At 54.7% G+C, this 23,896-nt stretch overlaps 1 protein-coding gene across 3 annotated transcripts; it reads right to left on the bottom strand.

The window, feature by feature from the left end:
• Nucleotides 1-9,868: 9,868 nt before the first annotated feature.
• On the bottom strand, nt 9,869-22,616 carry LOC118624588 (apolipoprotein L2-like). Of its 3 annotated transcripts, none has more exons than XM_036252989.1 (5): nt 21,840-22,616; nt 21,445-21,539; nt 16,772-16,877; nt 15,023-15,143; nt 9,869-11,752 (listed from the first exon to the last, which is right to left on the bottom strand). In XM_036252989.1, the coding sequence occupies exons 3-5, from the start codon at nt 16,803-16,805 to the stop codon at nt 10,876-10,878; spliced, it is 1,032 nt and encodes a 343-aa protein (XP_036108882.1). In that variant the 5' UTR covers nt 16,806-16,877; nt 21,445-21,539; nt 21,840-22,616; the 3' UTR covers nt 9,869-10,875. The 3 variants fall into 3 exon arrangements, with proteins under 3 accessions (XP_036108882.1, XP_036108880.1, XP_036108879.1); XM_036252987.1 differs by having other exon boundaries at nt 21,914-22,616; XM_036252986.1 differs by lacking the exons at nt 21,445-21,539; nt 21,840-22,616 and adding an exon at nt 17,053-17,352.
• Nucleotides 22,617-23,896: the final 1,280 nt, after the last annotated feature.

Raw genomic sequence — 23,896 nt, 5'->3', positions numbered from 1 at the left:
CCTCCTGATCACGACGCATGTTCCGCAGGGACGGGGGCAGTCTGCTCTTCCCTCCGGGGCCCAGGAAATGGAGCAGTCAGTCTCTGGAACAGGGGCTGTTGCTGGCAGAGGAAAGGGGTCTTACATTACCATGAAATGTGGCGGCTGAGAATGGACACATACTATGTCCATTCAAAAGTCAGTGGTTCGAGCTCTGGTTACACATTCCCACCCAACCAGAAGGAGGACAGGAATATGACTTTACCGTGTCTCTAGAAGGGGGGACACCAGAAGAACGCAGCCCATTGCCTCAGCGCCTACTATAATGCGTTTGAGAACCACTGCCCAGCCCAGAGGGACGGGGTAGACAACAGGAAGGGGCCGGAGGACACACAGGGGCCTGTGTGAAACGGGCTCCTGAGTCAGGGTGCAGGGCCGAGGCTGGAGGGGCACTGCACACCTCTCTCATCTGGACCTGACCCACCCTCACCCCGGCCCACTGTGTTCTGCAGGCAAACAGCCAGGCCTGCTAGGAGGTGGGAGTCCCTGCTCTCAGTGTGGACGGTGAAGGTGAATGCGACCTGCTTCCCTGGCCTCCAGCTGCTGGCAGAGCCGGTCGCACAGCAGTATTTCTCTAGCCCTGGCCCTCCCGCTCGGCTGGTTTCCCAGACCCGTCGGGTGGGTTTCAGGAGCCAGCGGCAGTGTGTGCTCTCCCCTGGCCCTTTGCTGGTGCAGCCATGGGTCCCTCCCTGCTCTGCTCACAGGTCTCCTGTTACTGCTGACGTCAAAAGCAGCAGCTCTGTGGCATTGTCCGAAGGTCCCGGGCCGCTGACGCACAGCTCCAACAGCGGTGATGTCTGTGCCGACAGTGCCACCTCCGGTCCCTGCAGAGGCTGCTGCAGTGTCCAGTGCTCCAGCGCCACCCTTCACCCCCCAGTTTCCAAGCACAGCCCAGTGCTGGAGGTCTCGGCAGGAGTCCTGGCAGGGGAAACCCGAGTGACCACACTGCAGCTCCAGCGGTGTCCCTGCCGACCCACGCTGGCCTTCGTTCAGATTCTGGACCTCAGGTCTCCTGTGGCCCTCCCCCCAGACATGCCTTTGCAGCTGCAGTCCTCTCTCTGGAACACTCTTACACCACTTTCCTCCCCATCGTCCTCAACCCTTGGTCAGCCCTCAAATGTCAGCTCAAATGCCCCTTCTTCAGGGAAGCCTTCCTGGACTCCCCAAACTAAGCCAAGTCCCCAGTATAAGATCTCTCTCCTTCATGTCGGACTGGCGGATAGTGTTGGGGAATCCGGAAGAGATGCCCACTGGCCAGAGCATTTCCAAACGGCAAACAAATTCTTCCCGTTCCTCGTGCGAACGGGCACCTCGCCGATGAGCTGCTCACACATCCTCGGTGCCCTCGGAGGGCTGTCAGGCATGCGGCCTTCGGAGAGGACCTCTGTGTGTTTCTCGTTTGCCCCGCTAAGCTCGGGGACGCCAACGCCGTGCTGACCCGAGTGGCTGGGAGAGGAACTTTCTCCTTTGTTCTGATTATCACGGCTGACTCACCTTGCTCGTTTCAAGGAGAGCCGACACTCCCTTGCCCGTGTGGATCCGGTCCTTGCGTGGGCACGGAAGGCAAGGTGCACGAACGTTCCAGGTTGGGCAGTGTCCCGAGGCCGTCGTCCCGAGAGCTGGTCAGCAGCTCGGCGCTGTTCCTAATATACATATTTTTTAAAAATTGAGGAAACTCAGGAGCAGTGCATTTATTCAGGCACAGTGGGTAAATCGGGGCCCATTCCCACTAGAAAACACGACACTGGTGTTGGGGAGAAAGAGGAAGCAAAAGAAGCAGCATTTGGTGCAATAAAATACAACTGGCAGCCCACGTTTCGAAGTGGAGACTGGCTGGTGGCTGTGCACGTGTGTATGTGTGTGCATATACACCATTGTTCTACACACATCATTTAAAGATTTCATTTATTTGCCAGTATTTTAATTTCAGGAATTTTCACATCAATCTATAATTCGGGGATCTCTTTAATCATGAGATGGGCCACACCAGGCCCTCACTCCTACTCAGCAACCTGAGCTCCATCTGAGTAGCCAGATTGAGTTTCCAGCTCACCCCACTTCCTGTCTGGCCTCTGGGGCATTTGGGTTTGCAATCCCTGCTTCTCCTCCTGCCACCTGCCCTCCTGAGAAAGCCTACTTCTCCCATCACTACTCAGAGCCTCCTTGGATGCTCACAGCCCTGCAGGGTCCAGCTTTAGCAGGTGAAAAGAAATGAAGCCCAGAGAGGGGATGTGACTTACCCAGGGTCACACAGCACTCGCTGGGCAGAGTAGATGTCAACCCCAGGCGTTCCAACTCGGGGATTTAAGGGAAAATTATTATTTTAGTAATTCAGAAGTTTCTAAAGGAAGAAATGGATTATCTTCCACCCCCTCCAATTGTCCCTCACGGAGGTAGTGACTGCTGGTGACAGCCTGGTTTGTGTGCTGTTTGTCTCTGCTTCTACGGTCACACGCATGTGCATGCAGTGGCTCTTTCTTTGAAGTGACAAAGCCGGGGTCATGCTTTAGACACTTCATACCGTGCCCTGCCCCCTCCCTACACCCGGGACATGCGGGACCCCCTCTGACTTCTCCCATCACCCCGCAGTCCTGAACTGAGGGCCAGGGACCCTGAGCAAGTCACTTCTCTCTGGGGGCCTCACTGGACCTGACAGACAGGGAGGTTGAAACAACCTCTCACTTCCTCCTATTTTTATTTATTTATTTAAAAACATTGTTTTCCTTTATTGATTTGAGAGAGAGAGAGAAACATCGATGAGAGAGAACATCGATTGGCCACCACCTGCATGCCCCCCACTGGAGATCGGGCCCACCACCAGGGCATGTGCTCTGACCGGGAATTGAACCAGCAACTTCTTGGTATATGGGGCAACGCTCAACCACTGAGCCACACCGGCCAGGCAACTTCCTCCTATTTTTAAAAGAAACCATCTTCCTCCCTGGCCGGTGTGGCTCAGCCGTTGGTGCATCAGCCTGTGGACCAAAGAGTCACGGGTTCGATTCCAGTCAAGGGCAAATACCTCAATTGTGGTTTGGTCCCTGGCCCTGGTCAGGGTCATGTGGGAGGCAACCAGTCAATGTGTCTGTCTCATGTGGAAGTTTTTTTCTCTCTCTTTATCTCTTTCCCTCCCACTCTATCTGAAGATAAATGGAAAAATATCCTCAGATGAGGATTAAAAAAAACATAAACACAAATAAAAAGAAAACTCTTCCCTCATTAGCGCCCTGGGGCATTCAGGTCCCTGGGAGCAGTTCTGACCCAGGTCACACCATGATGTCCCCCAAGCTCTTGCCCATGGGGCTCTGGCCTGCGGTGTTCCACCTCTTTCTCCTCTACTTTCTCCAAGTGCCAGGGAGCAGCACGCCCGGCCGCTGCCTCTGGGGTCTGCTCATGCCCCCGTGGTCTGGGAACCCATGGGGAGCCCAGAGAGGCCTCAGTCTGCCACCCTGCCTCCACCCCTGGGAGAAGGAGCAGTCAGACGACATTTAAATCCAGGCTCTGCTGCCTTAGCTGAGGTAAATGGGGACGACGATCCTGTTACTAAGGCTTATTCTGAGGCTGAGCGGAGAGGAAGGCCATGCTCTGCCCAGCCCCCACCCTCAGGCTCCCAGGCCGGCCTGTCCCCTCTGCAGCTGCACGCGCCAATCCAGGACCTGTGTCAGAGTCACAGTCACACCCCCACCCCCACGCCCCCTCGGCTCACTTCCTGCCGCTCAGCCACCGCAGCCCCTCCGCGACCTGGGCTCTGGGCGCCACCTGCAAAGTGCGCGGTGAATTCAGCACGTGACTTTGGCTGTTGTTGCTTTACTCAAATGCCCTAGGGAACGGTGCTGTGCAATGCAGGTTTGAAACAAATCTGGGGAAGTTTTCACACACACAGAAAACCTTCTTAACCTGTTAACCGGGCGGGACGTATAAATACGTCAAACGTTGCATACAGCAAAAAGGGAATTCCCCGGTGAACAGGTTAGTGTACAAAGACGAGGCAAAAGCTGGAGGGCCCACAGGACCACCTCATTCGTCTGTCACCCACAGTCCTGAGTGGCTGCCAGCTGCCCCTCCGGGCCAGGTGAGGCTGGTTTAGCAGGGAGAACCTGAGTTTTCCTTGAAGTTAAGGTCTTCCCTGCGGGGTGAGCGCAGATGAGGATGCGCGGAGGTCTTTCCAGCTGCATTAAAACGATGGGCTAATTGAGCAGGCCACCCCCGGATCTGCTCTTAGTTTGGATGAAAAGCAAACGCTCGCACATCTGGAGGGAAGGACCCGGAGCCTGGGGCCTGGGGCTGCCAGGCACCGACTGGCTCTGGTGCCAGGTATAAATGCCGGTGCAGGCTCCACTGGGGTTCGGGGTGGTGCTCTAGCCATGAAGTGCCAGGGGCTTGGAGGGGCTTTTCCCCAGCCCCGCTTTCCCCTTTGCCCTATTAGACACGGTGCCAGACCCCGCAGAGCAGGAGGCTTTGGGGCACACCTTTGGTGTCAGGTGCCAGCCGCTGGGCTGACCGCCCTTGCTGAGTGCCCTGTCCCCGCTGGGTGCCCCCAGGTGTTTGCCCATGCCTCCCTCTCCAGGGCCATCTGAGGTCATACCCCAAAGCCCAAAGCAGGCGACACCTCCGGAGAAACCCTCCTGGGTCCCCCCTGGCAGAGTTGATTGTCCCCGCCGCTGCCCTCTTTCTTGTCTGTCTCCCTTCCACCAGACAGTGGGACTGGACTGTGGGTTTCTCAAGTACGTCTACGTCCCCGTGTCCTGCACGAGGCCCAGGCTCAATCCAGTAGTCGGAGGTAAATTGCTTTTGAATGAAAGTAGAAGTTAAGCCCTAACCAGGTGGCTCAGCTGGTTGGAGCCTTGTCCCGTACACCGAAAGGTTGCAGGTTCAATTGCTGGTCAGGGTGCGTATCTAGGTGTGGGCTGGATCTCTGGTTGGGCACGTACTGGAGGCAACCATCGATGTTTCTCTCTCGCTCTCTCCTTTCTTCTCTAAAATCAATAAAGATATATTCTTGGGTGAGGATTAAAAACAAAACAAAACTGTAGAAGTTACAAAGCACATGTTGGTGAACAACAGCGTTTGGACGGACACAGGGCCTGTTCACAGCAAACCTGAATCTTCCGCAGCAGCGCATCTCTGCTTGACTACACATCCTTCTCTGGAAGCCAGGACGCCGAGGGAGGGCAGGCGTCACGGACACTCCACTCGGGAGGCCCTGTGCTGGCTCCGGAGAGCAGCCACCCGCTGTCTGTCGAAGATTTATGCTGAGGGCTTTATGAGCTGTTTCGGATTTAGAGTCACAGCCCCTCGAGGAAGGAGGTACCTGCTTCATAAAGAAAGAAATCGAGGCTCAGATTGGAAAACAACTTACCCGAGGTCCCAGAGAGAAGAGAAACCCAGGTGGGACTCCGAAGTCATTGGTCTTCACCGTTCCAATTCCCCTCCCCGGGGGAGGGGGTAGGGGCCTGGAACACAGAGGCCCAGGCTCCCCCTCCCCAGAGGGCCTGTCTCACTAGCATCAATGTCACCCTGGACCCTTACTGTCCTGTGGGGGTCACAGACGTGGGTACTGTTACATCGGAAGGGCATGCCACCGTTTGCAATTCATTTACTTCTTTACCATGTACTTCTCTCATTGTGGAGGAGGGGAAACTGAGGCAAAGTCCAGGGCAACGACTTGCTCAGCATCACACAGTAAGTCAGCGAAGGAACAAAGTCTGAAAAAGAATTTCAATGAAGCTCCTAAGAAGTGGACTCTTCTGCCAACGACCCAAGTACCAGAGAACCCCTCGGGGCTCCGGGGAAGGAGCGAAAGCAGAGATTTTGAGGGGAGTGAAGTGCAGATTCAGGGGTTCAGCAGAAAGTGCATGCTTGATTGTTGCTGAGTGAGGAAAAGCCCACCAGCTTCTGGCCTGAAGACCAGGGGCTGGAGCCCAGGGCCACTGTGGCGGCTGGAGACAGAGGGGCAGACATGGCCACGGGACAGAGGCACATCCCGATCCATCTTTCAGATGTTCCTCGGACCTGAGGCTCTGGCGCCTGCTCAGGCAGGAGGAGGATTCGGAAAGGTTCAAGCGACAGACTTGTGGAATTCAAAGTCAAGGTGGATTGGGTGCAACTCTGGTTAGGAGACCAGGGCTCCCCCTTCAGCTGCTCCTTCCTGAAGCTACGAAGCCGTTTCTGTGGCCTTTGAGCTCCGTGGCCTTTGAGCTCCGTGGCCTTGGTAATCGTGTGGCTTCCAAGGCAGCAGGGACCTTCCTCCCCGCAGCGCTTCCCACGCGCAATGAGACCCGCCTCTGACAGCTTGTGGCCTCGGTCTCTCCTGTCTCATTTGGTGTCTCCCAGAGATCATCTCCCCTGCTTGCTTCAGTCGGTCCTGTCCCTGCTCCACCGTGGACAGGGTTAACCCCGTTCTCTGGGTCCGAGTGCCTCCCTTCCTTGTCCTGTGTTTTTACGTTGAGACTTAGACCTTGGTTTCCCAAGATACGCTTCTGGAATCCACCTTGTGGGGCCAACCGTACTGAGAGAGAAGAAACCGAGAAGTTTGGGGTCTGCCAGAAGCTTCCACTGGGGAAAGTGTCCAGCCCCATCACTTCCCGGAGCGGGCGAGTCCATGGGGGAGGCCTTTTCCCACCCACCGAACACCTAACTCTGGCCCGAATACCCGCGGCTCTCATCCCAGGCCCCTTGAGTGTGTCCCATCTTCTTCAACCCCTTTTTCCTCCCAGTACCCCCAGTGTCCTCCTGCATGGGCTTCTCGGGGTGCAGGCCAGTCTTTCCTCCCCATCGACATCTTTGGCACCTAGAAACTCATACATTTACTTCTTTTTTTTTTTGGTACGTGCCCCTAGTGGGAACCGAACCCAGGACTCTGTGGTCTGCAGGCCAGGGCTCCAACTGCTGAGCCAAACTGGCCAGGGCAACTTCTGAAATACTTCATTCTGATCTCCCTGCTCAGACCTGCTCTGCGCTTAGCTGTCCCTCTGTAGTTCTTTTTTTAAAATTATTTTTCTTTATTGATTTTAGAGAGAGAGGAAGAGAGAGGGAGAGAGAGATAGAAACATCGATGAGAGAGAACATCGACTGGCCGCCTCCTGCATGCCCCCCACTGGGGATCAGGCCCACAACCTGGGCATGTGCCCTGACCAGAAATCGAACCGGGAATCGAACCAGTGACCCCTTGGGGTATGGGTCGATGCTCAACCACTAGCCGCACCAGCCAGGCCCCTCTGTAGTTCTTTTTTTTTTTTTTTTTTTTTTTTTTTTTTATCCTCACCCGAGGACATTTTTCCATTTTTTTTGTTCAGATAGAGCAGGAGAAAGAGAAAGGAAGAGAGAGCACGAGAAACATCGATGTGAAGGGACACATCGAGTGGCTGCCACCCGCACGACCAACCAGGGCCGGGGACAAACTGCAACCGAGGTACGCGCCCTTAGCGGGAACCGAACCCGGGTCTCTCTGTACCGCAGGCCGACACTCTAACAGCTGAGCCAAACCGGCCAGGGCCCCTCTGTAGTTCTTACTAAACCCCTTGAGAAAGTGCCTTTGATCACGTCCTCCACGCCTGTTCCCTTCGTGGGAGTTAGATGTCCCTTCCTCCTCTTGGGGCCCTGCCCCTTCCAGGATCGGACCGTGGTCACACCCCTGGCAGCAACAGTCAGTGCTGGTTGCAGTCTCTGCCGCACCTCCTTGTTTCATACGCATGAAACACTCAGTGCCCGGGAGAAATCCATGAAAACGCCATTATCCAAGGACTGATGAAGAATGACAAAGAAGTGAGGCACATGTGTCGGGTGATCGGACTTCAGGAAGAAATGGAAGAATCGACTGAAGGCCTCAGGGAAACACTGGCTGATAGAGACCCAGAGGGACTGAGCAAAGTCTCCTGCAAGGGGCTGTATTCAGAAGGACATGCATGGCCCCGAGGCCCCTTGCGAGTGACTTAGGGGACTTCCTAGGGGAATGTCGCGTGTCCTGAGTGTCTTGCTCTCTGCCCTGGGCACCAGCCGTGGAAGCCGGTCTGGCACCTGCTCCACAGGTAGGAAATCCAGAGAATGAAAGCCAGCTGGGGGTGGGAGCAATGCCAGACGCTTCCCTCTCTTCTCCCTGCAGAGGGTGAGTCTGAGGCCATGAAGACTCCTCAGAAGGTCCGCAGACTCAGTCGCCCACATGGGCGACAAAATTGTTGTAACCCAGGAGAATCAACCTCACTCGGACACAAAGTAATTTTGAATATTAGGAGCTTTATTACCTGCGCAGGGACTGCAGCCAACCTACACAGAGAACCGCAGCCCCGAGCTCAGGGGGAGGGTTGCTTATATAGGACAGGGGTTACTCAAGAGTTTAGCAGAGCAAGCAAGCTGCGTGTACAGAAACAGATATCAGCAGTTAGTAACTGCACACGTTGTTTATTTTATATTTCTTAACATTTACTAGACCCTAGCCTTGAATGTCTCATTGCCCCGTCTGGCATCTCCTGACTAGTTAAGCTCATGGTCAATACCCTTGTGGTCATGGCTGATGCATACCTTCCTCTTCAAGAATTTTTGCAAAAACAACTCGGGTTCAAGGAACCCAGGGGAGGTTCCTTCTTCTAGCGGATGGAGAATTACTGGGTTATAACAAAAATCAAGAACATGTCTTGTTTCCGTCCTGTCTTGCTTCACTGCCCTGGGTCTCAGTCCGGCTGCCGGGCATCACTTCCCAAATGAACCCCAGGGAGCTTTGCCTGGGCCCTGCCCTCGGCCGCCAGGCGACAGCAGGTCGCTTTAGGCTGCAGCGCGGTGGGAAGCCAGTGAGGAGCTGGAAGCAGGCGCTGGATAAGATCTGAGTTCCCGAGGGCTGTTCAGGCTCAGCGTGGAGAACAGCTAGAGGCAGGGGCGGTACCACACGGTAAACTCAAGAAGGCCATTCTGGAAGCTCTAGAAGGAGGTGAAATGTGAGGATAGCTTCGGAGAGGATATATGCTGTCTGGCTGTCTCTCACTGTCTCCCTCTGTCTCTCTGTTTATCGATGACCCTCTCTCACCCCTGCAAACAAGCCCTTCTGTTCTGATGTGTTTTTTTTTATCCTCACCTGGGGACATTTTTCCATTTTTTTGCACAGATAGAGTGGGGGAGAGAGAGAGGAAGAGATAGAGAGAGAAACATCGACGTGAAAGGGACACATCGAGTGGCTGCCACCCACACGACCACCAGGGCCGGGGACAAAACGCAACAGAGGTACGTGCCCTTAGCGGGAACCGAACCCGGGTCTCTCTGGACTGCAGGCTGACGCTCTAACTGCTGAGCCAAACCGGCCAGGGCAAGCCCTTCTGATCTTAACCAGCCTCGTGTGCCAGTCAGTCCTGGGTCCCAGCTGCTGGGGGAGGAACACGCCCGTGCTCAGCCCCAGCCAGATGTGCACAAGCTTCCCCAGGCGTCCCAGCGGCGCAGAGGGGGCGCTGAGGTCTCAGGGACATGACTAGACGGACAGTGGGAGCCCAGTGAGCGAGCAGGAGGAGCAACGGGAGTTTGCTTCCTGGGACCCTGGCGGACAGGCTCACGAGAAAGGGAAACAGGAACCCAGGGCCCGGATGAGCCACGAATCCGCACTACAAAGGCTCAGTGTATTGGTCCGTGTTTGTTGAGCCAAAGTCTACAGAACACAAGATGGGGAGAAACAGGCGGATCTAAGATACCACCTTGGCCCTGGCCGGTTTGGCTCAGCGGTTAGAGCATCAGCCCGCGGCCCAAACCACTGTGGGTTGAACTCTGGTCAAGGGCACATACCTTAGTTCTCCGGCCCTGGTCCGGGTCATTCGGGAGGTGCCAGTCAATGTGTCTCTCTCACATTGATGTTTCTCTCTCTCTCCATCCCTCCTTCCCAGTCTACCTGAAGATAAATGAAGAAATATCCTCAGGTGAGGATTTAAAAAGTAAAAAGAAAATAAAAGATCACCGTGTCCAGCGCCCACCCCCGCAGACTGACGGAGAGGCCGTGCCCCATGGCCCACTCTGGTAGACTGGCTGCCCGCGTCGGGTTTCTTTCTTTTTTCAAATCAACCACTGTTCCAACACGGCGCTTGGCGTTCCTCTGGAATGTTCAATGGTCTCTTGGAGCACCCTGGTCCCAAAGAGCACCAGCAACGTGTCCGATGTCCCACCCGCTCCGCTGTCATCCCTCCCACAGCAACATCATCACCACCACCATCACACCCCCCCATCATCATCAGCATCATCAAGAAGTCACCACCTACAGTCAATAAAACTGTAATAACCGTAAATGGGGTCATATGGGTGCCAGACTTACCGGGTGATCACTTTCTAATCACTATATCGTATACCTAAAACTAATATGATATTGTATGTCAAGTGTGATTGAAAAGAATAAAGTGTTTTTTAAAAAAGAAGTCACTGCCTGACTCAGAGAAACCTGCTGGAAGACACGGGCGCGTTGGAACTGGAAAGCAGGGAGAGACGCCAACCACGGGAGGGCCAACCGAGGGGCAGTCACCTCCACCGTCCAACCATTCCACCCCTTGGTTTTCTCTCATTTTCACTTTTCAGTCATTCTGGCCTTCTCACTGCTTGTTCCTCCATGTCACTCCCTTTATTCATGACCCCAATGTCTTTTTTGGTCCAAAATGAAGTTTCTCCTCGCTCTCCTGTCCCTTCTTCCAGGCTCCAGGTTCCGTCCGTCTCGCTGGCCCACCTGCATGAGCCCCTCCCTGGCTGTGCTCAGCTACAGGAGCACCAAACTCCTCGACACCAGTTCCACCAGCTGTATCGCGCCCTCCTTTTCCCTCTAAGAAGTCACCTCCACGCTTTTGTCCCACACACGTCCCTGCTCCCTGCGCGGTCTGGGGATCAGGGGATCCGTTCCTCTTGCAGGATTTTGTGAATGTTGCTGAGGTTCTTCAACTTACTTTCCAGCTCCCGGGCCTGCTCTCTCAAGTCTTTAGCCGACTGCGCCTTTGCGCCCTTATGCAAGTGCACCGACTCCTTCACCAGGTAGATCGCATCCAGCAGAAGGAACAGCCCCGCAGTGGCTGCACCGAAGACCCTGGCCCCTTTGGTCATCGCCAGAGCCGTGCCTCCAAATGCCTTCTGCAGCTGCTCGCTGCTCCAGGTCGTGGCCACCCCCGTCTTCATGAACAAGTTGGCCTGGGCTGCTAAGACAGGGTTGGATTTGGCCAGCTTGAGGGCACGGACGTTGCTCACCAGGGCCAGCAGGGACGCGACACATTTCTTCGCCAAGGAAGCAACGTGGGGTGTGCTGAAACGGAGGACCTCTGTGACCACCTTCTCTGAGTCCATGTCGCCTGACACCAGGCGCCTGGCTGTAGCCTTCGCTGACACGTTCTTGGAGTGCTCCACGATGCTGGTGGACACATGGGTCACAGAGGCTGCGACCCCCAGTCCCAGCCCAGTTCCCAAAAGCACCAGACTAGCCCCTGCCGTCACAGGTGCCAGAGACAGGCCGACGATGGTCAGAATGCCAGACACAACGTTGGTGGACGTGGCCACTACTTTGGAGATGGTACAGTCCCTGTGCATCTTGTCCACCTGGTCTGCGAGGGCGTAGAGCATCCCTATGCGCTCTTCAAGCTTCTGTTGTACCTGCCGAAACTCGCTCAGAAACTGCTCCCTGTGCAGCTGGTCTTTCGAGGGCATGTCTCTGTCCTCCGTGGCCATCAGTCTCTTCAGCCGGCTCAAGTCTGCATATAGCTCATCTGCCTCATCCCTGTAATGATGAAGGTCAAGCGATTAGCAAAGGCAGTTTGCTTATCTGCAAAATGGGCTCAGTAAGATCCTTCCTGCATAATCACAGGGCTTTGACTACAGATCAAGTAGAAAAGAATTTTACAGATGTAAGGAATTTTTCTTTCAACGTTAAACACCTATTTTGTAGATGTTCCATAGTACTTATTCACTCAGGGAATAAATAAGAAAAAGTCCTCTTTTTTTTATCCTCACCTGAGGACATTTTTCCATTTTTTGTTTAGATAGACTGAGAGGGAGAGAGAGAGAGAGAGAGAAACATCGACATGAAAGGGACACATCGAGTGGCTGCCACCCACACGACCAACCAGGGCCGGGGACAAACTGCAACCGAGGTACATGCCCTTAGCGGGAACCGAACCCGGGTCTCTCTGGACCACAGGCTGATGCTCTAACCGCTGAGCCAAACCTGCCAGGGCAGGAAAAGTCCCCTCAGGATGCTCTTTTTTTTTTTTTAATGAGGTGTATTCACTTTTTTTTTTTTTAATTGATTTTTAGAGAGAAGAAGGGAGAGGGAGAGAGAGACAGAAACATCAATGAGAAACATCAACATCGATCAGCTGCCTCCTGCATGCCCCCACTGGGGATTGAGCCCGAAACCCGGGCATGTGCCCTGACTGGGAATTGAACCAGTGACCTCTTGGTGCATGGGTCGATGCTCAACCACTGGGCCACACCGGCTGGGCAAGATGCCCTTCAGTGGTAAGTATTGGATAAAGACGGCTTCTCACCAGGGGTGACCCATCCCCGCCAGTGTCTGCACAGTGGGACTCCAAGGCTGAGCACAGAACAGGGGGTTGGGGCAGAAAAACCTTCACTTAGAGAAGCTTAGAGTGTGGCGAAGACTTAACCTGACCACAGAGAGGTCTGCCCTTTGCCCTCGGCTACTGGGAAGTGACCTCTAGGATCCTAGAATGTCCTGACTAATAGGAGTGTCATTGTTTGCCAGGCATTTGGCCACGGGAAAGTCTGACAAGGTGATGTGTGATGGAGGCTTTGGGCCATGCGGTATCAGGTCTGGCCTACGAAGGAACTGGAAACTACAGGCATGAGTTAGACCTCCAGGCGGGGCTGGAGACGGAGGTCAGCCATGTGGGCAGCAGTCCCAGTGAACCTCTGTGCACTGACTCTGCCAAATTCCCGCCAGGCTCTTCTGAGCCTTCTTCTCAGCGAGGCCTTGACCTTGGCCTTCCACCTTCTGCCCTTGACAGCCTGTACCTCACAGTCTTAACAAGAATCCTGCTCAGTCAGTTTGGCAACATCCCCACATTTTTGTTTTAATCCTCATCCAAGAACAGGCTTAGAGAGAAGAAGAAAGAGAGAAACATCAATGCGAGAGAGACACACTGGCTGACTGCCTCCTACATGACCCAACCAGGGCCGGGACAACCGAAACCCAGGTACATGCCCTTGATGGAATCCAACCGTGAGCCACTGGTCCGGGGGCCGACGCTCTCACCACTGAGCCCAACCGGCCAGGGCAGGACTGCCCCCACTTTTAATGTCTGATCATCTTTGATATATGGGATCAAATTTCTCATCCCCCAACTTTGATGCATACGTCCTGGACCCGTCGGTTGAGCAAGAACCCCCTGCCTGAGACACACCTCCCCTTAGTAGTTTTCAGCCCCGACCCCTCGCTCTGCTGGTGGCCGCAGACCCCCAGCTCCCGTGGCCGTATGCGGGGTGAGCCCAGTCTGTCCCTGTCGTGAGAGCCTGACATGGCGTCCTGGACAGACCTTCCTGACCCTTGCGGCCAGCGCCAGGACACGCTCCCCTCACAGGGAGCGCTCCCTGGTTGGCACGGCTTCTCACACACTGTCACATGTGAATACAGGACGCAGTGCGCTGAGGGCAAGGGCAGCCTCACGTTGAAACCCCCGCAGACTCTGGCCCCCGCGGCTCTCCTCAGTTGGCGGTGAACCGTGTCCTTCCCCATAATAAAGAGGAGAAGTGGGCCCGACGGCGCTCAGTGAGTGCGGTGGGACTTCCAGGAAACTGCGGGAGCTGAGGGCGGGTTAGGGAACCCCCCCCAGATGCAGCTGGTGTCAGAAGTAAGGGAGGTCCTGGGGGTCATGCACTCAGACTGCGCTTCGGCAACTCTGGAAACTTAGAATTAATTAAACAACCAAAACCTCCGAGCTAAGAGGGAACTTAAAGGTCATTTTCCTGACATCTGCTCTCTGCCAAGCCTGATGCCCTTCGACCTCCCAGCTGAAGTTTGCTGGGTCCAGCCACGGGCCCCACTTGGCAATGAAGCTGGGGATCTGCTACTGACCTTGGTTCCCCTCAGACTCTCCAGCCCACCCTCCAGCACCCCCGACTCTCAGGCGTCACCAGCCTAACTCCCACCTTAGCTGGTGACAGGCTCATGTGCATGCACACCAAGGCCACATCCGAGTTTGTGAAGCCTCTTAAAGACACAAGAGAGTCAGGCCGGTGTGGCTCAGTGGTTGAGCATCGACCCAGGCACCAAGAGGTCACTGGTTTGATTCCCGGTCAGGGCACACGCCCAGGTTGTGGGCTGATCCCCAGTGGGGGGCATGCAGGAGGCGGCCAGTTGATGTTCTCTCTCATCCATGTTTCTTTTTATTTTTTTTAGGACATTTTTTGATATTTTGTTCAGATAGAGTGGGAGGGAGAGGGAGAGAGAGAAACATCGACGTGAAAGGGACACATGGAGTGGTCACCACCCGCACAACCGACCAGGGCCGGGGACAAACTGCAACCGAGGTACATGCCCTTAGCGGGAACCGAACCCGGGTCTCTCCGGACCGCAGGCCGACGCTCTAACCGCTGAGCCAAACCGGCCAGGGCTCATCGATGTTTCTATCTCCCTCTCCCTTCCTCTCTCTCTGAAATCAATAAAGAAAAAAAATTAAAATAAATAAATAAATAAATAAAATTTTATGTTAACTGAGCACCTAATATGTGTCAGTCGCTGGGCTAAACAGGTAACATGCATTATCTTATTTTCCTCACAATGAAAATGAACAGATAAATAAGACAGAGAGAGGTTAAGTTTCACGTGACCGTCTCCCTGCAAGTTCCTTCTCTTCTCACCCTGAGGTCATTCTCTGCCAACAGATGATCTGAAGGAAATAGTTCTCATGACTGTTGAGAAGGAATATATTCAACCTCAACCACAGGATCCTGCCTGGAGGAGGTGCCTGCCCTAGGAAACTAGATCGGGGGGAGAGCTGGGTGGCAATGCAGGCATCCTTGGGGTTACCTGGACAAACTGACTGCAGCCACAAGTCCCCCCCAGGTTTCCTCATTGAGCAGCTGTTGCAGTTTCTCTGTGTCCCTCGGGTCCATCAAAAACTCAATGGCATAAAGAAAGGCTTTGCTCTCTAGATGGAAAGAAAAAAAGAATAGGTTAGAAGAAATCGTGGTGGAACACAAATGGTATTGAGAATAAATAAGGTGGTTCGATGTCAGTGTCCACTGGCAGCTGTCACCTGGGCACTTTGGATGTCATCACCTGGCGTCATGGACTGAGCTGTGTCCCTCCCGAAATTCACATGCTGAAGCCCTGACCCCGCACATGGCTGCATTTCGAAAGTACTTTAAGGAAGTAAGTAGGGTTAAAAGAGGTCATAGGAGAAGAGGGAGAGACACCAGAAATGGCCTCTCTGCCCAGAGGAAATGCCACGTGAGGGCAGAGTGAGACGCTACCCAAGTGAGTGGCCAGAAATGTGGGAGACTACGGAGCTGCAGGTGAGAGACGGGACGAGTGTGTGTTCTGTGTGTGCAGAGGAAATGTGTTCCCTGCTAAATACACACAAGTGGCTGATTCTCATTTCACAAAAAGGAAAGCAAAACTCAGGTGACCTACCGGCCACGCCAGCGAGCAGGCAGCGCAAGGGCCGAGTCCGAGGCCAGCGGACGGGCACTGCTTGGCGGTACTTCGAAGCCCTACGTGTCCACCCTTGTGTGATTTCTGCATTCTACCCTACACTTTACCTGTTGGTTTTTTATTTAAAAATCTTATCTCAGACCACACACCACTGATTGAGTAAAATTTTCATGCAGAGAGGAGTCTTCCCGCTCCTCACAGATGCTCCAAGATGGGCAGTGGAGAGGTGTCTTTGGGGGGGGGGGGCTTTCAGCTCTAATCCTGTGATTAGTCCCCTCTCTCCCCTCCAGGCTGGTCTCAGGGGCCAGGGCTCCCCTTTGGCACCTTCGGATGCATTTCTTAAACAAGAGACCTGTCCTGTTTATCCTCCGAAACCCACCAGCTCCAGGCCCCCCTCAAGGACCCCAGAGCCTGCCCAGGAGTTCCTGGCTTCTGACCTGTCCTAACCTCCCTTAGCCTGCAACAAGAACCCGTATTTTCCTCTCCCCGGGCTTCCTGTGGGGTGATTTCATTGCCAAGACAATGCAGTGTTGACATGTGTGGGTGGAGGGTGGAGGGTTGCTTTTCCTTCTTCTTGCTTCATTCACTGAGGGAGAAAGGAAACCAGGGCCTCCATGGAGGGGACCCAGAGCATGAAATCTGTGCATTGACTGATGGCGGGGGCGGGGGAAGGGGGCGGGGTGGGGATTACACAGCCATCTCTGCAGGAGTATTTGAGATCAACAGAAGTTCCTGCCTGAGCCGGTCACACCCGTAAGCAAGTGCTTAGAGTTGGGAGCATAGGTCAAGACCTAACATGGCTGAGGAGGGTTGGGGTGCTAGGGAGGGTGAAGGTTTCCACACGGAACTAGCAGGTTCTCGGTAGAGGGGACATGAGACTCCCACCTCTCTGCGGGCTGTCCTGGCCCCTTCGGAGTCATCGCGGGGGGGGGGGGGGGGGGGCAAGGGAGGAGCACCCTGGGGAGAGAACCAGGAAGGAGGGCCCTCCATAGACCCTGGTTGATGGGATTCCCCTTGGCCACTCTGGGGGGCTTGAGGACACTAATCAATCCCCTTCGAGGTTCAGCACCACCCTCAATTCTAGGTCATAAGTAGGAACCAGCCAGAGAGAAGGAAGCTGACCACTTGGGCTGAGCTCGTCAGCGTCTGAGGCCATGGTGTCCGCCGCGGGACCGCGTTCCCTCGGCTCACCAGCCTGTGCCCGGCTGGGAGGGCGTGTTGCTTCACCCTGGGGGAGAGAAAACAAATTGTGGGGTCAGAAGTGAGCCGGCTGTGGCAACAAGGGTCAGCGAGGGTCCCGGTCTCCGGCGGTTCCCTCTGGGATGGCCACAGAGGCCAAGATATCCAACGTGTTTCTCTGTCTGCCGGGCCCTGCCGGCCGCTGTTTAAGAGAAGTTACTCACTTCAGCCCAGTCCATTCCAAGGCAGGTGACAGCCCCGCTGTCCTGCTGGGGCACAGGGAGACCATCCCACGAGACCGACAGCTGGTGAGGTATAAAACCAAAGACGCAATAAAACCAGACAGAAGAAAAGATGGGGAGGAAGGTTTTGTACTTGCTTGAGGTTGGGAACATCTCCGTTTACTAATCGCTAAAGCCAACGTTGACTGTCCGCCCCTGGCAGGGCTCCCTACGTGTCCCCGCATCAGACGCTCGCACTCGGTTCACGTGGTGCGCCGCCGGGCTCCCGTCTGGACGCGCAGGAAACCGTCTAGGTTTCCACCTGAACGCAGGTGAGCCCACGTTTTCACAGCAGTGCTGGAGCCAGGACTTGAACCCAGTTGTTCCGGTCCAAAGCCCATGTTTGTGAGGACAATGCTCTACTCTTCAATGTACAGAATGTTTATTCACGTGCATACGTGTGCTTGTAAATGACTCCTCCTTCCGAAATGACGCCTCGCACCCTCTGCCCAAGCCTCTGCCTTGATCAATTCCTGGGGCTGTAGCTCCCCGGGCCCGCCATCCCCTAGGCCTGGGTCCTGCTGCCGTGGCCCCTCCGGGCAGCCCTCCCCACGGCGCCGGTCCTCTCTGCTGTCCTCCCGCAATGGTTGGACCTTAGCTTGTTTCTAATTCTTTATGAAAATAGTGCAAAAACATTCTTCTTGCATAAAACTTTGCCTGTATTTGAGCTTGCTTCCCTTAAGGTATTTCCAGTGCACTGACTGGGTCAGAGAGTATCAACACATAAAAACCCTTTCATCCCCGGAGCTGCCCTGTGACGCTAACAAGCGGCACCATTTACACGGACAGTCACAGCGGGTGAGGGTGTCCGTCCTTCCATCTGACTGCTCTCAGCAGTCTTCTTTTTATTGTTTTAGTCCTCACCCAAGGCCATTTTTGCATTTATCTTCAGACAGAGCGGGAGGGAGAGAGGGAGGAATAGAGAGAGAGAAACATCGATGTCAGAGAGACACATCGAGTGGTCGCTACCGACATGACCCCAACCAGAACCGGGGACAAATCGCAGCCGAGGTACATGCCCTAAGCGGGAACCGAACCCGGGTCTCTCTGGACCGCAGGCCGACACTCCAACCGCTGAGCCAAACCGGCCAGAGCTTAGTACTCTTTTTTAAAGAATCAGACCTTTCTCCTTTAAAATTTTTTTTTTTTTATCCTCACCCGAGGACATTTTTCCATTTTTTGTTCAGGTAGAGTGGGAGGGAGAGAGAGGAACAGAGAGAGAGAGAGAGAAACATCGACGTGAAAGGGACACATCGAGTGGCTGCCACCCGCACGACCAACCAGGGCCGGGACAAACTGCAACCGAGGTACATGTCCTTAGCGGGGACCGAACCCGGGTCTCTCAGGACTACAGGCCGACGCTCTAACCGCTGAGCCAAACCGGCCAGGGCTCTCCTTTAAAATTTTTATTATGATGCCCAGCCATTGTCGCTCAATGGTTGAGCATCGACCTGTACACCAGGAGGTCCCTGGTTCGATTCCTGGTCAGGGCACATGCCCAGGTTGTGGGTCCAATCCCCAGTGGGCAGCCAATCGATGTTCTCATTCATTGATGTTTCTATCTCTCTCTCCCTCTTCTTTTCTCTCTCTCTCAAATCAATAAAGAAAAAACATTTTTTAAAATAAAGTAGGTTTTTTGGTTGTTTTTTTGTGGAATGTGCCCCCAGCGGGAACCGAACCCGGGACTCTCTGGTCCGCAGGTCGACGCTCAACCGCTGAGCCAAATCGGCCAGGGCTCAAATAAAGTTTTTATCATGGTAAAAATACACGGCATAAAGTCACACTGTCACCTGTGCGTCCAGTGGTGTCAGGCACGTTCACACGGCTGCAGCCAGCCTGAAGGCTCTTCGTCTTGCGAAATGGAAACTCTGTACCCACTAAGCAAAACCACACGCGGCCCCCCCGCGAGCACCTCCGTGACAGGATCACGCCGCACCCGTCTTTGGGACCCCGGCTGACTTCCCTTAGCACAGTGTCGAGGCTCAGGCCTGTTGTGACGGGTCCGAACTCCCCTCCTCCTTAAGGCACTTGTGTTTTCTTGGAGAATTTCTGGAAAAGTTTATTTGAGTCAAGCTGAGCAAGGTCTCAACTGCTCTGGAGAAGAACAGTTTCTCCGCTTCTTTCGTGCACTTGAACTTCCGGAGGGAGCATGAGGAAGGTGATGCGGAGGCGGGGGACCGCGAGGTGGGGGGCGCGAGGTGGGGGTTACTGCACAGTCAGCAACGCTGCGCTCTCCGGAGGGCGTTATTCAAAGGTGTGTGGTCCTAAATGCACAGACACCCCAGGCACGCTTGCTTACGGAAAACAAACTGACTGAAGAGGTGTCTGCCTGGGGTGTGACTATCCACCATGACCTGCCCAGTCAGGAATTGATGATTGTAAAACCCTGTGAGGAGGCTTTGTATAGAACCCCTTTTTCACCCACAGTTTCCCCTTTTGGTCACAAATCAGCTCGAAGGGTGCGTGGATGACCGGCCTTTCGGTTGGACAGTGTGGTCTCTGCCGCAGGCTCGTTCCCAGGAAGGCTCAGTGTTGCGTCTCTTGCGGACCCACTGGGGATGGGACCTTGCTGTAACCACGGGATCTGAGTTGAGGCCGAATTTCCCCAGATGGGAAGGGAGGTAAATGGAAAGCAGCCTGGTCACATGGGATTCATTGTGAAAAAACGCTCTGGCCCTGGCCCTGGCCAGCTAGCTCAGTTGGTTAGAGCGTCACCTCGTATGCTGAGGTTGCGGGTTCAGTTACAAGGCACATATGTAAGGCACGTACAAGAATCAGCCAACGAGCACATAAACAAGTCCAATCAATAATAATAGCAAAACGCTCTGCATCATTTCTATTCTATGGACCATCATGATCAAAACAGGTCTTTCTGCAGAGAGACTTCCTCTCAGTTTTGCCTGCGACAATGTCGCCTCGCAGACGAGGCAGCAAAGCAAACGAGGACTGCGGTTAGGTGTGGTTTTAAGAAGGCAAAGCAGCATTTATCAACTACCGATAACTATCGCCTTAGCAAAGGGACTCATCGGTGTAACAAGAGCCAAGGGTACGGTGACTTACATGCGTGGGCTTTGCCCTAAGACTTTACAAATAATGACCTTTGAGCTGTGTACCCTTCGCATCTGTGGACACAGGAGCCGGCGGTTCCTCCACTGCCCCCCTGTCCCCGTCACCCTCCCTGCTCCCGGCACAGCGGGCTACGACCTGCGGGGTGTCCCATGGTGGGGACATGGCAGCCCCACCCCCACCCCGTCTCACACACAACTGAATCTTTCCATTTGGCTCTCTTGTCCATCTAGATGAAAAACCCTTTCCGGCAGAAAACAAATCAAACTACGGCTCGGATTTCACACAAATTACCCCCTCTGACTGAACGTACTTTTGACAGTTCTATCAGATTTCAGAGAGTTCCATTTATTTCCCCGTCTCCTTCCTGTGGCCATAACATCTTTATAGAGGGGGGGGGGATATGAGCAAATGGGGTCCCTGTTGCAATCCGATCTGATGCGGGGCCTTGGGCAGGACATCCCAGCCCTCCCCTCCCCCAGGGACACCCAGAACAGGAGCAAAGCCCGGCCACCTTCGGGCCGTGTCCCCTCTCGGGGCCCCAGTTTCCCCACAGGGCCTGGCACTAAGCTGAGAGGGAGAAACAACCTCTGGATTCTTGAAATCTCAATAGAAATCCTTTGCCCCATCGGCCTCCACAGCAGCCCCCGGGGCGCAACCTCAGGGTGGCCAGGCCGCAAGGAACAGACTGACTCACCTGCCCTCCTCTGCTTCCTCCAAATCACCCCAACATTCCCCTTCCTCTGGGGCCGCTGGCTCACGCCTCAGGTAGCCCAGGAGCTGAGCGAGCTGGGGTGGAGTTGGGGACCCGGCCGAGCAGTCCCCTACTCACTCTCCACTGTTTGGGGCCACGGGGGAGGGAGGGAGCATCAGAAACCTGGGCTCCCACCGGGCTCTGCCAGTGTCTACAGTGCCCTCGGGCTCAATACCCACCTGCCCCAAGCTTCCGTTTTCCCTCATCCATAAAGTACTGATAACAACCCTCATCTTAGGAAGTGTTGTGAGGCCCAGCTGCTGTGGCTCCGTGGACTGAGCGTCATCCCGTGGACTGAGGGGTCCCGGTTCGATTCCTGGTTGGGACACATGCCCGGGTTGCGGGTTCGATCCCCACTAGGGGTTGTGCAGGAGGCAGCCGATCAATGTTTCTCCCTCACATTGATGTTTCTCTCTCTCTCTCTAAAAAAAAATCAATAAAAAACATATTGAAAGTGTTAAAGTGCTATGAGGATGAGAAGATGGGTCGGGGGGCTTCTACCCTCCCCAACTTACCAAGAATCTCCCGGCTGACCTGGAGCGAGACCCAGTTGTTCTCGGCGGTGCAGCTTATTTACCGGCTGTGTCTGCAAAACCAGGCGCAAAGGTTCCTGGAAGCAAAAGTGAAAGCAGAGGCTCAAGTTCTGAGAAGCTCCTGACCAAACACATCACCCAGCAGGCACCACCCCAGGATGGTCCTGCCTGCTGCTCGCCTGGAGAGCAGGGACCCTGGACCCGACCCCCAGGTCCTTCTCCGCTCAGCCCGCCCCGCCCTGGGCTTCCAGAAGGAAACCTGCCGCGGACAGACCGTGGGATCCTGGGCAAATGGCTCCCTCCACCCCACGGGCTTGTTCCCAGACCCCTCCTCTCTTTTCCTCGCCCACACTCCCCAAAATGCCTGTCTTACTCACCCTTCTGTCACCAGCAAGGAGCACGGTCCCGAACCCACCCGAGGCTCATTGCATACCTGGGTTGCTTTGCGTACCTGCTACCATTGAAGACCACACCCGTGCGGTCTCCAGACATTTGCTTAACTTAGTCCTTCCACTCGGAGCACTTGCTTCTGCCACCTAGAAAAATCGTGCTCATCCTTCAAAGCCCAGATCTGGCGTCACCTCCTCTGAGAAGCCCGCCTGCATCTTCCCCCACAGTCCACTGTCCCCTGCTGACTCTGCTCCCGTGGCACCTGGGGAGGCACCTAAGCCCACCGCGTGGCTCTGCGTCCACAGCTCCTCGGACTGCTCTCAGTCAGTCTCTCTCTAAACTTGTCCCTGGCGGCAGGGACTGTAGCTTTGGATCACGGTGACTGGTCCAAGGAGGACGGCTGGTGTCGATGCAGAAGTTTGTGGGACTTGGCTGAGAGAGCCCTGCTGTTTCCTCTCCTGGTTCATTTCCTCTTGACAACAGTCTTATTATGAGAAGACTGTGTCACAGCGACAGACAAGTCTGAGAATGGAAAGCACATCTGGCTCCTGTTGGCGCCTGAGCAGAGCAGCCTCCGTGGACGCCGGCTGAGTCGTGCTGGGCCCCGCGGGGCACCTTCCATGCCTTTGCTTTTAATTCCCCCACCAGCTCTAGGAATTGTCAATTCGGTTTTACAGATAACGAAACTGGAAGGAGCCCTGGCCGGTTTGGTTCAGCGGTTAGAGCGTCAGCCCGCGGACCAGAGTCCTGGGTTTGGTTCCTGCTAAGGGCACGTACCTCATACCTCGGTTGCAGTTCGTCCCCGGTCCGGTTGGGGTCCTGTGGGTGGCAACCAGTCAATGTCGTGCTCTCTCTCGCTCTCCTTCCCTCTTCCCCTCCCGCTCTATCTGAAGATAAATGCAAAAATGTCCTTGGGTGAGGATAAAAAATAAATAAAATAAAATAAATAACCCTTTGGGTAGTATTTGCATAAGGACCACACACTACAGTTTGGTCTTTTTAAAAAAAAATTTTTATTGATTTTTTTAGAGAGAGATGGAGAGATAGAAACATTGATGTGAGAAACATTTATCAGCTGCCTCCTGCACGCCCCCTGGCCCACAACCCGGGCACGTGCCCTGACTGGGAATCGAACTGGGACCTCTCAGCCCATGGGGCGATGCTCAGTCCACTGAGCCACACCAGCCGGGCTACAGTTTGGTCTTTCAGTCACCCCACAGAGTGGACCAGGAGTACGGCCTGGCTTGGCAGCAGAGGAAGCCAAGGTGAGGGAGAGGGCATGGCTTTCAGTTGGCAACTCAGGGAGGAGCCAAGACTCAAAGCAAGGGTCACATGTCTTGACCTTTGAAAAGTTATTTTTTGTCACTTATTTCCTGTAACCTCCCTTCTTCGTGGTTTTACCAGCTTGGTTTCACTTCACATCCAAACACGAGCGTGAGATGCAGAACTAATCCGATACCCACGTGAGCTGCGGTCCAGGTTCACAGGGTCCGCGACGAGAGCGCAGAACGGCCTCCGGACGGACATCCGCAGCCTCAGTGAAGTCTCCTGGCGCAGCGACCAGGACGGGGCGACGCAGCCAGACAAGAGTGAGAAGCAGGCATCTCGGCTCCAGGGACATGAGCTGAGATCACCCCATTTAGGGACCCAAGATCCAGTGATACTGACTAGGGCTCAGCTTGACCCCCAACGTCACAGGAAAGGTCACCCAGGATGACCGCGGCTCCAGGGCCGGGGTCGTGGCTGAAATCTTTGGTTAACAAGCAATTCCAGCCCACTGAGAAGAAAATCCCATCCCTGGGAAAAGTAATCCAGGAATCGCTTAGAAAAGTGTCTGGCACGTGCCACCAGCATCACCTGGTGGAGGCTGCGGGAGTCAGCAGCCAGAGGCTCAGCGGCACCCTCACCCACCCGGCCTGGTCTCCGACACGCGGGGCGGGATGCTCGGCTCAGACACATGAGTTTTGGGCTGCAGGACAGGGACCCTGTCTCCCTGGAGTCCTCCCTTCTTAGAGGGACAGTGGGAGTGGGGAGGGAGCTTCGA

Source organism: Molossus molossus, unplaced genomic scaffold, assembly GCF_014108415.1.
Source record: "Molossus molossus isolate mMolMol1 unplaced genomic scaffold, mMolMol1.p scaffold_m16_p_10, whole genome shotgun sequence".
Taxonomy (NCBI): domain Eukaryota; kingdom Metazoa; phylum Chordata; class Mammalia; order Chiroptera; family Molossidae; genus Molossus; species Molossus molossus.
Note: the sequence above shows the minus strand (reverse complement) of the source record. Positions and strands in the feature narration are given on the sequence as shown.